This window comes from Fragaria vesca, linkage group LG7 (genome assembly GCF_000184155.1).
Source record: "Fragaria vesca subsp. vesca linkage group LG7, FraVesHawaii_1.0, whole genome shotgun sequence".
Classification (NCBI taxonomy): Eukaryota; Viridiplantae; Streptophyta; class Magnoliopsida; order Rosales; family Rosaceae; genus Fragaria; species Fragaria vesca.
In genome coordinates this window covers 996,026-1,009,350 of record NC_020497.1, presented here as the reverse complement: position 1 = coordinate 1,009,350, position 13,325 = coordinate 996,026, and the positions used below count along the sequence as shown (strand labels likewise).

The window sequence follows — 13,325 nt, the reverse complement described above, 5'->3', positions numbered from 1 at the left end:
TCCTCCTCTCTCTCTCTCTCTCTCTCTCTCTCTCTCCATTTATAAATATATTAATGCTGCAATATTAAACAATTTGGAGAAGAAGGCTCTTTCTTTGTTTGATTCAGAGGAGAGAGTGGATCAGCACGTAATCTGTTTCACGTTCGTAGATCTCTCTCTGCAGCAGCTTCAGCTTCCGCTTCAACTTGTTCGAGGTACGCCCCCTTCCTTCATCCTCAGATCTGCTTCTCTTGCAACTTGATCACTTTTTCTTTTTTCGATTTGGTTTCAAACAGATCCATCCTTTTGCTTATTACTTTGATTCTCCTGCTTCTGCTTCTTGTTAAAGTTCCATCTTTTCAGGGCCTTTTGAGATTTGAATCATCGCCATGAATTCTTGCTAGATTTTCAGGGCTTTATCTTTCAAAGATTATTAAGAATCTGTAGTGGTTATTGACAAACAGTGAACGCTATTGCTGAATCTGTATTTCTTGTTTTTTGGATATCAAGATCAAACTTTAGAATTGCAAAATTGAAATGCCATTGCTCGTTCTGTTCAGTGCAGTTCATAATGTGGAGGTTCAAGCCTTTTATGCACAAGGAGCCAGCTGGCCTCGAAGGCCGCTCCCTTGACGTTGGAACTCTCAAGATTCATGTTAGGAATGTCATTGCCGAAGGAGGCTTCTCTTGCGTGTACTTAGCTCGGGACCTTGTCCATACCTCCAAGCAGTATGCTTTGAAGCACATCATTTGTAATGATGAAGAGTTGCTCGACTTGGTCATGAAGGAAATCAACGTCATGAAGTTACTCAGAGGCCATCCCAATGTGGTCACTCTCTATGCGCACGCCATCATGGATTTGGGCCGCACAAAGGAGGCCCTCCTTGTCATGGAATATTGTGACAAGTCTCTGGTTACCGTGCTGGATAGTAGAGGAGCTGGGTTTTTTGATGAGAAACAGCTCCTTTTAATCTTCAGAGATGTGTGCACTGCAGTTTTTGCAATGCACACGCTGTCCCCTCCCATTGCTCATAGGTACTTTGGTTTGAACTTGACTATTTAATGTGTGTCTTCCTACTTTTCTTTTGGCACTTGAGGGTTTTAATTCACCCACAACATTTTCTTATAAACTGGTTGTGGTCGGCCCTCTCTTTTACTGGCTAGTAGTCGTGTTTCATGAAAGTACTGAAATAAAACTGATACTCACAATGTCTGTACAACCATTAGCACCTTGGTTTGTCAACCAGATGCGGAAGCTGCAACATTGATGCATATTAACCTTCAAGTTATAGTTCATTTACCATTACCCGCCATTATTCAATTATGTATAAGATGAAATTGAGGAGAGTCTGATTAGTCAACACTGATTCAGAACTTTCATTTTCAATTATGTGTAAGATGAAATTGAAGAGAGTCTGATTAGTGAACACTGACTAATAACTTTCATTTCTTTCCTTTTGATTCATGTAATTCCTATGAATTTTTAGAAATTGAAATCTAATGATGGAATCCATGTTCAGGGATTTGAAAGCTGAAAATCTGCTGTTAGGGTCAGATGGACTATGGAAATTGTGTGATTTTGGAAGCACCTCTACCAACCACAAGCGCTTTGAGAAGCCTGAAGAAATGGGTATTGAAGAAGACAATATCAGAAAGCACACGACACCTGCCTACAGGGCCCCTGAGGTTGAGCATAAAGCCTTGTTTTTCAATATTTCAACATAGTCGCTTCAAATTTTATAATGTTTTACTAATTTCTTTCTACTTTTGAACTAGATGTGGGATCTATTTCGGAGAGAACTTATCAACGAGAAGGTAGACATATGGGTAAGTTGATTGGGTCCTCCAGATCAGTAATGATTCTGAATAGTTGAACACTTGCTTTAAAATGTTACCTGGAACTGACACAACACTACCATTTGCAGGCTCTTGGCTGCCTTCTCTTTCGCATTTGCTATTTCAAAAGTGCATTCGATGGAGAGTCAAAGCTGCAGATCTTAAATGGAAACTATCGCATTCCAGAGTTACCTAAATATAGCTCGTCGATTACAGATCTCATCAAAGACATGCTTCAGGCATCACCAGACAACAGACCAGACATCACGCAGGCAAGCGCTTTGCTTGATTGGCCATTCATCTCCATGAATTTAGGTTAGTTTTAGATCAATCGAGTCCATGCAACAATAGGTGTGGAGATTCTAATACTCATTACTGATTTTTTTCCCCCCTTTTTGTGACAGGTGTGGTTTCGTGTTAATGAGCTGTTACCAGTTGGTTTACAGAAGTCTTTACCTGATATACAGCCTGAAATGCTTAATGCTGGAAAACATGAAGGTGATAATTTTCCTATAATTATTATTTTTCAAATGTAGCTAAAACTTCTTTCTTTGGTATTAGAAAGCATTCCTCAAGTAAAACTTACTTCTAGCCTTTTCTGTTTCAAGGAAAACCTGGTTTTTGTTTTCAAATGTCTTGCTACTTTACTAAAACTACATCAAAAGTATTACTTACAACCAGTGAAATTAATAAAATATTTGAAGCTTTCAGTTTTGAAGTTAAAGTATTAATTACAACCAGTGAAATCTGCAGGTTTTTCAAGGCCTGCAAACAAGTCTCCCGAAATGCCTCGTAGAAGTCCACCCCCACCACCTTCAGTGGGAGAATCAGCTAGAAATCCATCACAACCGTCAAATATGGCCAAGGCGGGAGGTGGAGGGCCACTTGGTGCTTTCTGGTCCACTCAGCACGCTGAGGATTCACTTGTTGCTGAAGAAAAGACTTTACCTAAGTTTGATGATTCTAATCATCCTTCACCCAAGAATAGTGCCCGTGCAAAAGTGGCAGATACTCCAACCTATGCTGCACGAAGAAACTCACATGGAAAGTCGCACAAGCTTCAAGATGGATCTCCAAAGGACATTGAAATAAATTTCTTCAAGAAGGATGCCGACCGTGGTGCTGAGAGGCCAAAGGCATCCAAGCCTGAGAGTGCAGCTGGTTTTCAAGATGATGCATTTAGCTCATTTGTTGCTGAATTTGATACTAATAAAATCAGTGTGGGAGCTAGTAATAGCAAATCAGGAAAAGAAGAAGCATTGGAGACTGAAGTAGAGAGATTGAAGGAGCAGCTGAACCAAGCCAACTTAGAAAAGGCTGAAATAACTTCAAAATTTGAAAAGCTATCAGCCATCTGCCGATCACAAAGGCAAGAGTTGCAGGAGCTTAAGCAGACGCTTGCTGCTAGAACACCGTCACCGAATAAAGATGCTATGAGAAATCAAATGTCACCTGGCATTCAGTCATCTGCAACCCCACCGGTATTGTTTTCAACTGATTGACTTCTTATTATATTCTGTCTATTACATTATTTAGTAATAATCAAATTTATCATTCTTGCAGCAGAGGGAGAAGATAGAAGGACCCATTTATGAACTCCAGCAGGATAAGTCTGACCGGAAAACTCCAAGTCCAGAAACAAAGTCATGGCAGCCGTTTGCAGAACCACTACAACCTTCTTCAACAGACAACAGTGTCAAATCTGTCAGGACAAGAAATGGTCACCAGAACAAGCAAGCTACGACTCAAGTAAATTCTGGTTTTGACTCGTGGGGTTTTGGAACAGAGAGCTTTTCTGCTGCACCCACTGGAAGCACTCAGATACCAAGACCTATGGGTGAAGGAAATATTTCTCAGCGTTTTGGTGACACAAAGGCTATGGAGAGCAAGCCAGCTTCCCAACCTGCTGGATGGGCTGGTTTCTAATAGAGCCATCTGGAATGCTTGCTATGAGGAGGTAGGTATTTGATGACAACCCCGACATTGTTGTTGGCAACATTGCCGAGGTAAGTGAGAGTGGAAAGTCAGAGATCATGCCTTTGATTTGAATTTGGTTTGTGCTTTTGAGTGCCCGTGTTTTATAGAATTTGTTCTGCCTCTTCTGTGGTGGAACATGTACACATGTTTCTCCGGACCAAGTGACAGACTTCAAATGTATACTTTGTTGCATATGTGAATTGTTGGCTAAGAAAAATAATCTGTGTTTTATAGGTTCCTTTGTGCTGGATTTATGTTTGCCTGATAGCTGTAGTTCTATTGTCAGGACTTGAGTTAGCAGATATGTGGTTGTTAGTTCTTTTCATGAAAACATTAAATTAGTTACTTGTTGAATGATGGTTCATATATTGGCTCTTACCACTGACAGTTGCACATAGCATACTATGTGATCTAGGGTGAGAGTTGAGCCTTCAGGCTGGCAGATAGAGTTCTCTGTTGTGATTTTTGATACTATCAAGTGACAAGAGACAGAGAATTCAGCTAGGTAGAATTCTGGACATTCTTAAAAGGTGGGAGAAGTCACCACCCATGGCACCAAGGAGACACGACTAACAAATACGTTCCCTCGAAACCTAAGTCTACCAAACACAAGGATAGTCTTTCTAAAGTTGTTCTGCTTAGAAATTTAAACCTTGAATAACATCTCACCCGTGGACCGTGGTCAATACGCGAGTTTCAGACCATACAGGAATAGAGATATTGACTGATTCAATCAATTAGACGTAGTTGGCAAGCAATTATTGAAACAAGTATGACGATGAAAGAAAGGCGAAGTAAAAATATTGAAAAGTCATCCCTGAATCAGTAATAACAAGTCAACCTGGACTAGTCATGAATCGAGAGTCATGACTCGGGGCACACAGATGACAGAGAAGTCACACACAACACTGTGAGGTAGAGTTTTTGTTTATATGTAAGACTCTTGGTTCCCTTGTTGTGCAAACTCGGTCCATTTTCATCCCCTTAGAAACTAGATGGCCTTCTCTTTTCTCCACTTACTTTGCCTTTACCTGATAGTCCAGCTCTTTTGTGTGGCTGCTGCTCGAAATGGCTTGGGGTCCTCCCTCACTGCATCAGACAACACTCTATCGTGGCAATCGCCCTCCGGGGAGTTTGCGTTTGGATTTCGCCGCGTTGGTGATCAGGACCTCTTCTTGCTTGCCATATGGTATGACAAGATTCCAGAGAAGACTCTTGTTTGGTATGCAAATGGAGACAATCCGGCACCAAAAGGATCCAAAGTGGAGCTCACAAAGGATGGTGAGTTCAAGCTCACCGGCCCTCGGGAAGAAGAAATATGGCCGCAGCCTGTTATTAGAGGAGTTGCTTATGCTGCCATGCTTGACTCAGGTAACTTTGTTCTTGCTAACCAGAATTCGGCTCCTTTATGGCAGAGCTTCGAAGACCAAAGAGACACCATTCTACCAACACAAGTGTTGGAAATCGGAGACAAGCTAACTGCTAGGCAGACTGCAAGCAACTACTCAAAGGGCAAGTTTCAACTCCAATTTAAACAATCCGGTACGCTTGAGCTGTATACCCTGGCATTGCCTACAGACTACCCATATCCACCATACTTCAGAAGCGAAACATCTGATGCAGCTGATGAATTCAACTCCGGTCTCCGGCTAGCCTTCAATGAGTCGGGTCAAATCAGCGTTGTTCTGAGGAATGGAAACAAAGTGTCCTTCTCAAATAGAACAGTAACCCCATCAAGAGATTACTATTACAGAGCAACACTGGATTGGGATGGCCTTTTTACCCAATATGCTCATCCAAAGTCCCCAAAAAATGGGAGTTGGGAACCCTGGCTTATTATGTGGTCTATACCAGGAAACATTTGCTTCTCTTCATCAGCTGGAGATTTGGGCGGCGGGCCATGTGGATATAACAGTTTATGCAGACTTGACCCAAACACAAGGCCAATTTGTGAATGCCTTCCTGGCTTTTCTGCTACAGATCAAAATTATAAGATGTGGGGCTGCAAGCAAGATAGAATGCAAAGTTGTCATCAACTAGGTGATTCAAAGCCACAAGATGTATATGTGATGCAGGAGCTAGCAAATACTTTCGGTCCCACTTCTGCAAACTATGAAGTATTGCAGCCATTCAGTGAATACGAGTGTAGCAGATCTTGCCTCGATGATTGTAACTGTGTTGTGGCTGTTATATTCCAAGGGGGCTGCTTGAAGAAGAAGCTGCCCCTCTCGAATGTAAGGCAAGACTGGAGTCTAGTCGGCAAGGCTCTCATCAAATTACCAAAATCTGGTGCTTTTGAGCAACCTCAATCAAACACAGGAAACAAAGATCAGAAAACTCTCGTCTTAGTAGGAGCACTCCTTCTAGGTAGCTCTGTGTTTCTCAACTTCCTATTTGTTGCAGCAATTGCGTTGCTTCTTTTCTGCACATACCACAAATCACATAGGGTTACTCCTAGCACATCCAGTATTATGGAAGCAAATCTACGCGCTTTTACGTACAAAGAGCTCGAGGATGCCACAGATGGTTTCAGAGAAGAACTAGGAAGAGGGGCTTTTGGCACTGTGTACAAGGGAGTCGTATCATCTCTAAGCTCAACAAACTACGTGGCAATCAAGAAGTTGGACAAGGTAGAACAACAAGGTGAAAAGGAATTCAAAACAGAAGCGAGTGCAATAGCCAAGACCCATCACAAAAATCTCGTCAGATTGCTTGGCTTGTGTGATGAAGGGGCAAATAAACTCCTAGTTTATGAGTATATGAGCAACGGAACACTGGCCAGCTTTCTGTTTGGGATTTCAAGGCCTGACTGGAACAAACGAATCCAAATTGCAGTTGGTATTGCTAGAGGGCTAATGTACTTGCACGATGAGTGTAGCACTCAGATCATCCACTGCGATATCAAACCCCCCAACATACTTCTCGATGATTCATTTACAGCAAGGATTTCGGACTTCGGATTGGCCAAGCTTCTGCTAACTGATCAAACTCTGACTCATACAGTCATTAGAGGAACCAGAGGGTATGTTGCACCAGAATGGTTCAGAAATACTCCAGTCACTGCAAAGGTTGATGTTTACAGTTATGGGGTGATGCTGTTGGAGATTATCTGTTGCAGGAGGAGCCTCGAAATAGAAAGGGAAAATGAAGAACAAGTGATACTAACTGACTGGGTCTACGATTGCTACAAGCAAAGGAGATTAAACGAGTTGATCGAGGATGATGAGGAGGCCAGAAATGACATGAAAAGGGTGGAAAGGCTAGTAATGGTGGCAATTTGGTGCATACAAGAGGATCCATCTTTGAGACCCCCCATGAAGAAGGTTACACAAATGCTCGAAGGAGTGGTTGATGTATCTGTACCTCCAAGTCCTTCTCATTTTAGTTCAATATGCTGAAACTTGCTGTATCCATGCGTTCATTAATTGTCGTTGCTTCACTTCTGAAGTCTGTTCAAGTTTTGTAACAAAATAAAGTGTATAAGTTTGATACAAAATAAAGAAAGGATGTAATATATCCCAGCCTATTGTAGAAATTGATTACAAATAAATTAGAAATTGAAACAGCAGTTAATGCACATTCAATCTGATGGAAAGTATTTAGTAACGATTCCTTGAATACGCCATTTTTCTTTTGTCATGATGTCTACAACTTTCATAAAACAACCACCGTAGCTGTTCATTGATGATCGCGGTAATTCGTTAATAGCTGCGGTCATTTGCAAGGTCGCGATTGTTGTACCGTTTCAAGTAATTGAGCTACTCATTCATTAAAATTGTTACGGTCATTCACCAATAGCCGCGGTCATTCGTCAATAGCTCCAGTCATTCATTTATAGTCAAGGTCACTTGCTTGGTCGTGGTTGTTCTAGTGTGGCTTAAGAGAATGGGCCGCGATGGATTCTGTACAGTTATTATTGTACGAGATTGTCTTGGTTGAACTCTAAATTTTCACTGACCGGTGACGTTCCTGTGTCAGTTGTGGGTGGCGGCGATATCACCACGCATCTTGCTCCTGATTGATCTGCTTACGTGGTTAAAGCTTATAGTTTTATGATGTTCTAAGTTTGCTTATCTGGTTCTGTAGTGAGTTTTTTGTTAACAGGTCTAATGATACGTATTTCATTTTGTCATGCATAAAAAATATCCTTGGATTGCCTAAGAAAAAAAACCTTGAAAATAAAACTCTTTCTTTTACCGAAAAGAAAAAAAAAGAAAAGAAAAAAAGACAGGGAAGAGACTGGGGAACCCGTAAGCAGAGTGAGAAGAGTCTTCTCTTGCTGTTGTTGGAGGCTTTTGCAGTGACACTTGTGATTTGCTCTCCTGCCGTCTGTGATTTGACGCACTCTTTCTAATTTGGAGCCCGAGCAGCTGGCCATGGAGCACGAGCCATACGATAGCAGCGGTGAGTTAGTTCCTTTGATTCATTCCTTGTTAGGGCTTAAATTGGGATTCCTGTTTGGGCTCTCTCTTAATTCTGCACCAACAGCTCTGATTGAGGATTTAGGGTTTCCTACTCCCCACCAATTCCATTTCTTCTATTTGAGACTTAATTTGTTCTTTGATCTTTGGATTCCTTGGGTTTCTGTTGTGTCAATACATATATGGAATTGATGCTGTTTTGGGTTTCTCAAGTGGAACTAGGGTTTTTGAAATCAACTTTTCTATATTCATGATTAGGGCCAGAAAAGTTCATACTCGTTAGCCTGACAAACAAATAATGTTGTTCATCTTTTCTGTAAGAAGAAAGAATCATAAACTGAAAATCACAAGGGGATATAGTTATATAATGTAAGATTGAAGTGGTAATTGATTATGAACTTTAATGTACTACTTTACTTCTGTTTAGTTGCTAATTGCCAGTACGGATAGTTATTCGGTTCTTGTCTTTTCCATACATTAAATGTCTAGTTCTGAAAGTTGTATACTCCATTTAACTTGTTACCCTCTACATTCACACCCAGTGGACAATTGAGTAGACTTGGTGCATTCCTTTAATGCAAACCAGATCGTTGGTTTGTCATGCATAGCAACCGGTGTAGATATTCTGTCTTCTTCAATATCACGGTTTAGTATTTCGGTAATTAGAGTAATGTAAGAGATCTCATACTATTTTTGTTATTAATCGTATTTTGCATTCTTCCTGAAAAATTAAATGCAGGAACTGATGACGACCTTCCTCCATCACACCAAAATAGAATTCCTCGAGGGGGTCGTGTTGCAGGGAATGGAAGGTCTGCTGTGGCTTCTGTCCCGTATTCCAGGATGTATGGTGACACTGGCATGGAAGCACAAATTCATCAGCTTGAGAAAGAAGCATACAGTTCAGTTCTAAGAGCCTTTAAAGCTCAAGCTGATCAAATTACTTGGGTACTTTTTTCATTCTCTTTTTCATGGCTCTAATCACTTTTATTTGTTTTGATCAGGTTTAAAATGATTACTGCATGAAATGTATTTTCTTTTCAGGAAAAGGAAAGTGTGATAACAGAACTTAGAAAGGAGTTGAGGTTATCGAATGAGGAGCACAGAGAACTTCTGGGACGGGTTAATGCTGATGATGTCCTACAGAGGATAAGGTTTGATAAATATGAGAAACTAGCTTAGCTATTTAAGTGAGATTGGCACATTTCTTAGTATTCGGTTACTTAGTCTCTTTTGACGTTTAATTGGTGATGTGTTGGGTGACTTCATCAGGGAGTGGAGACAGGGAGGTGGAGTTCAACTGGGCATGCTCAATACTGTTCAAGCTGTTCATGATCCATTGCCGAGTCCTACTGTTTCTGCATCTCGGAAGAAACAGAAGACTACACAATCAATACATTCTCAATCCTTTGTAGCCCCATCACCACCATTTCTTCCACAGCCATCAACAACATCCCACCAGCCATCTTCATCTAATGTAAAGAGAGGATCTGTCCCAGTCCCAGCCCCAGCAGCCAAGGGCAAGAAACATAAATCTGTGAGTTGAAGATTACTCATATACAGAGTTAAACATAATATAGAGGAAGTTGTTTATGTAATTGGTTGTTTTGCTTACGTCAAATATTGTTCGCAGGGTCAAATTTTACCTGGTGCTTCTTCAATAAAGCCGCACCCTTCTTCAGGAAGGGGTCCAGTTTCTAATAGAGTCTCTTCTGGTGCAATTAGGAATGAGCCTGTGGAAGGAGCGACACTTAATCCTTTCATTGGGAAAAAAGTTAGGACTAGGTGGCCCGAGGACAACAGCTTTTATGAAGCTGTTATAACGGACTATAATGCAGCTAAGGTATGTTTGGCATTTATCGTTCTTGTTGAGATTATAGTTCAGCTGTTACGAAGATGCGAAAACCCATGTACCTGACATTTGTCTGTTTATTTTTTCTCCTTTCTTTTTAATCTTTTGTCAGGGATTACATGTACTAGTCTACGATATGAATTCTGCTGATGAATCGTGGGAATGGGTTAATCTATCAGAGGTTTAATTCTTTGTCCATGTGGTCTGAAGTAATATTTTTTTTTTCCATTGCATCATGTTAATTACATTTTTTCTGCAAATTGTGCATTATAAAGCTATAACCGTGCAGTCTCAAGTTATTTCAGAATAAGGCCTATATGTCTAATTGGCAGTCCAAAATTCAATACACAATAGAGAAACCCTAAAATAAGTGAGGCAACGAAATAGTAAAGATAAGTGTTTTGGAAGGCAATCTTGGGCGCACATCTGGGCCTGGGGATATTCAAAACACCTTGGGCCTGCTGGAAAAGACAGTCTACCTGGAAACACATCTTCCAGTACAGGGGGGAATTGTTTGTTGAGAGTCTCTTTTTCTTTAACTATTTGCATTTTTACAGATGGGTCCCTGGCCATATGCAACATGTTTTTTTTATACCCAAGACCACCAAAACCACTTCGCTGGCCATATGCAACATGTTTACCCCAGACCACCAAACCCACTTCGCAAACCGGGCTTCATACTGTGAAAACCTAGATTCTTGGAGCAAATAGCTGGGTAATGTTAAATCCCAAACCACATTGTAGCAACTAGCAAGCAATCGGCCTGACATCCTACTAACCCCATATATGTGCAGCTAGTGGTGTTCTGTTTTGAAAAGTTAATAAGAAAACAGACCTCTTTGTTGCTGCACGCACCCCTGTTTTGATTGGTTTCATATTATTACCCAATGCCGCTGCCTTTTGCTTGCTCCCTGCCTCTGCCGCTAATGTCCATTATTTTTACAATTGTAATCATGTTTCAAAAGGTATATTCCTGCGAGACCACAAACACCTTGCTTTACCTTGGTGCCTTTGGAACCCTAATAAACCACAATCAATTATGCGATCCCTACTTGGGGAAATGCTGGTGTGTTTAAATTTTATCAGTTGTTCTTTGGGTGTTTGCAGCTCTAGTCTTTCAACATGTTTAAAGTATGATTCCTGAACAAAACATGCTCATAGGATTCATTCATTCACTCATAAAGCAGCTACCATAATTCAATTATTATGCTCTGAAAAATATTAGTTCTCAAGATCTTTTACTACTTTACATAGTCCGGACAACTTGTACTATATTTGGTTTACATCTAATGGGGGAAGTGTTTATGAGAAGTAAAGACAAATTAATAATTGTTTGGATTTGTCATTCTTAAAACTCAGGAGAAATCTAGAACATATCTCATCTTTTAGTGGTAATGGATTAATTATTCCAGTCATGATGATATATGAATTTCAAAATTTTTACAGCTTTATTTGTGCTTATAACTCGTTGTGCAGATATCTCCTGAGGATATTCAGTGGGTAGACGAAGATCCTGGTATCTCTCATCGTGGGGGTTATGGTGGATCAGGGCATGGGATGAATAGATCTGTAGGCCGTGACAGTGTTCCAGGTTCTGGAAGAGGTAGAGGAATCCGAAAGGGTCAATCAAGAAAAGATTTTTTGCCATCCCAGAATGGCATTGGAAAGAAGGCGCCAGATGATATACATTTACTTCACACAGATACTTTAATTAAGGAGGTTAGTGAAAATAGGTGGATCCCTATTTGATCAACACATTTGTTGGTTTCGTAGCAGAAATATCATTTTCTGTAATAATTTGGACAGGTAGAGAGAGTCTTTGGTGCAAATCATCCAGACCCTGTTGAAATTGATAAAGCAAAGAAAGTTTTGAAAGTAAGGATAATCTTATTACCCCTCAGCTTTATTTTTTTCATCACTCATTATTTTCACAACTGATCTCTTAAATGACTGGGCAGGATCATGAACAAGCACTTATTGATGCAATTGCAAAGCTCACAGATATTTCTGATGGTGAAAGTGGTAACTATGCTCTCTTGTTTTCTTCCCCAGAGTGTGTCTTGCCGCGTATAATATATCATTGTCCACCAATTAGAGTATTGAGAAAGATGCTCTGCAAACAAAAACGAGTCAATTACATTTAATAGTAATTACAACACTTTACTTTTCCCATACTTGATGCCTCATGGCCCTGATCTTGGACTTTTGCCTTTATACAGCTGAGGTTGGCCACCAATTCTTACGTGGGCAACCAATGGATTGAGAATGGTAGAAGGATTGAAGCAGCAAAGTGCATATTATTGGTGGTAAGAGGCTGGAAGGGAGCAATAGTGAGGTAGGGGAATTACAAGGAAGCCAGAAGGGAAAGAAAGAGATCAGGTTCGAAGGCCACTCTTTTGTTGTTATTATTACTCTCACCCCAACATGTAAGAACTCTGGGCTTGGGGGTCTTGAGGATATAGGCAGATTATTGTAGAATGGAGAGTTACTGTAGATTGGGTAATAATAATTGATTTATAGATATAGCAGGAGGAATTAACAACCTAGGTAAAGGCGGATGATGCTTGTGTAACATTATTCATTAATAGTGATAGATCAGTGTGCATGCTGTGCTTGTTCATGTATAATGTATGACCTGCCCTTTTGTTGCATACTCATGAACTTGTTAGACGCTTTTCCAAAGGACAAAAGCTTTACTAATAAGACTCGGATTTGGAGCTTTTGCCAAGGTGCACGTAGTTTAACCGACTTGAAAACTTGATTTTAGTTGTATTTTAGTCTAGTAATTTTATTTATTTTTTTCCGATCCGGGAAGTAGTTGCAGCAAAGGTAAATATGAGAAACTTTTTCGTCGCATAACGTATGGTTTTACTATTAGCTAAGCCTCATGCACTGCTTCAGTGGCACACCAAATAGTTGGCTTCCTCGTATATGAAGATCATTTGTGTATCTCATAATTGGTGAGTTCTTCATTCAGTTAAATTGGTTTTAATTCAGGGAAAATTCTACTATTCCTTCAGGTATGCTAGGTACAGGGCCCTTTCAACGAGGGATTTCTATTTTAAGCCATTTATAGGGATAGGGTATTACACCAACTTCCCGATTATAATTTTACATCTCCACCGTTCATATCTTAGGTCTATATGAGTAGATCACCTCTACAAAATTTCATATGATTTGGTGATCGTTAAGGCTTTCAAAAGTTCAATTTAGTTTTAATGACCTTCAACGGTCCAGCTTATGACATAAGCTGGACCGTT

The 13,325-nt window shown here is 40.3% G+C and overlaps 3 protein-coding genes across 3 annotated transcripts; all 3 read left to right on the top strand.

The window, feature by feature from the left end:
• Window positions 1-106: 106 nt before the first annotated feature.
• On the top strand, window positions 107-4,024 carry LOC101309959. Its single transcript, XM_004306451.1, has 8 exons — window positions 107-194; window positions 540-1,014; window positions 1,500-1,665; window positions 1,756-1,806; window positions 1,905-2,087; window positions 2,220-2,313; window positions 2,569-3,296; window positions 3,379-4,024. The coding sequence occupies exons 2-8, from the start codon at window positions 551-553 to the stop codon at window positions 3,739-3,741; spliced, it is 2,049 nt and encodes a 682-aa protein (XP_004306499.1). The 5' UTR covers window positions 107-194; window positions 540-550; the 3' UTR covers window positions 3,742-4,024.
• Window positions 4,025-4,787: 763 nt separating this feature from the next.
• LOC101307160 (G-type lectin S-receptor-like serine/threonine-protein kinase RLK1-like) lies at window positions 4,788-7,277 on the top strand. Its single transcript, XM_004308156.1, has one exon. It carries the CDS (start codon window positions 4,788-4,790, stop codon window positions 7,188-7,190), a length of 2,403 nt encoding a protein of 800 aa, XP_004308204.1. The 3' UTR covers window positions 7,191-7,277.
• Window positions 7,278-8,021: 744 nt separating this feature from the next.
• On the top strand, window positions 8,022-12,673 carry LOC101309664. Its single transcript, XM_004306450.1, has 10 exons — window positions 8,022-8,196; window positions 8,953-9,161; window positions 9,258-9,367; window positions 9,486-9,750; window positions 9,847-10,056; window positions 10,178-10,246; window positions 11,542-11,784; window positions 11,872-11,940; window positions 12,024-12,087; window positions 12,285-12,673. The coding sequence occupies exons 1-10, from the start codon at window positions 8,169-8,171 to the stop codon at window positions 12,326-12,328; spliced, it is 1,311 nt and encodes a 436-aa protein (XP_004306498.1). The 5' UTR covers window positions 8,022-8,168; the 3' UTR covers window positions 12,329-12,673.
• Window positions 12,674-13,325: the final 652 nt, after the last annotated feature.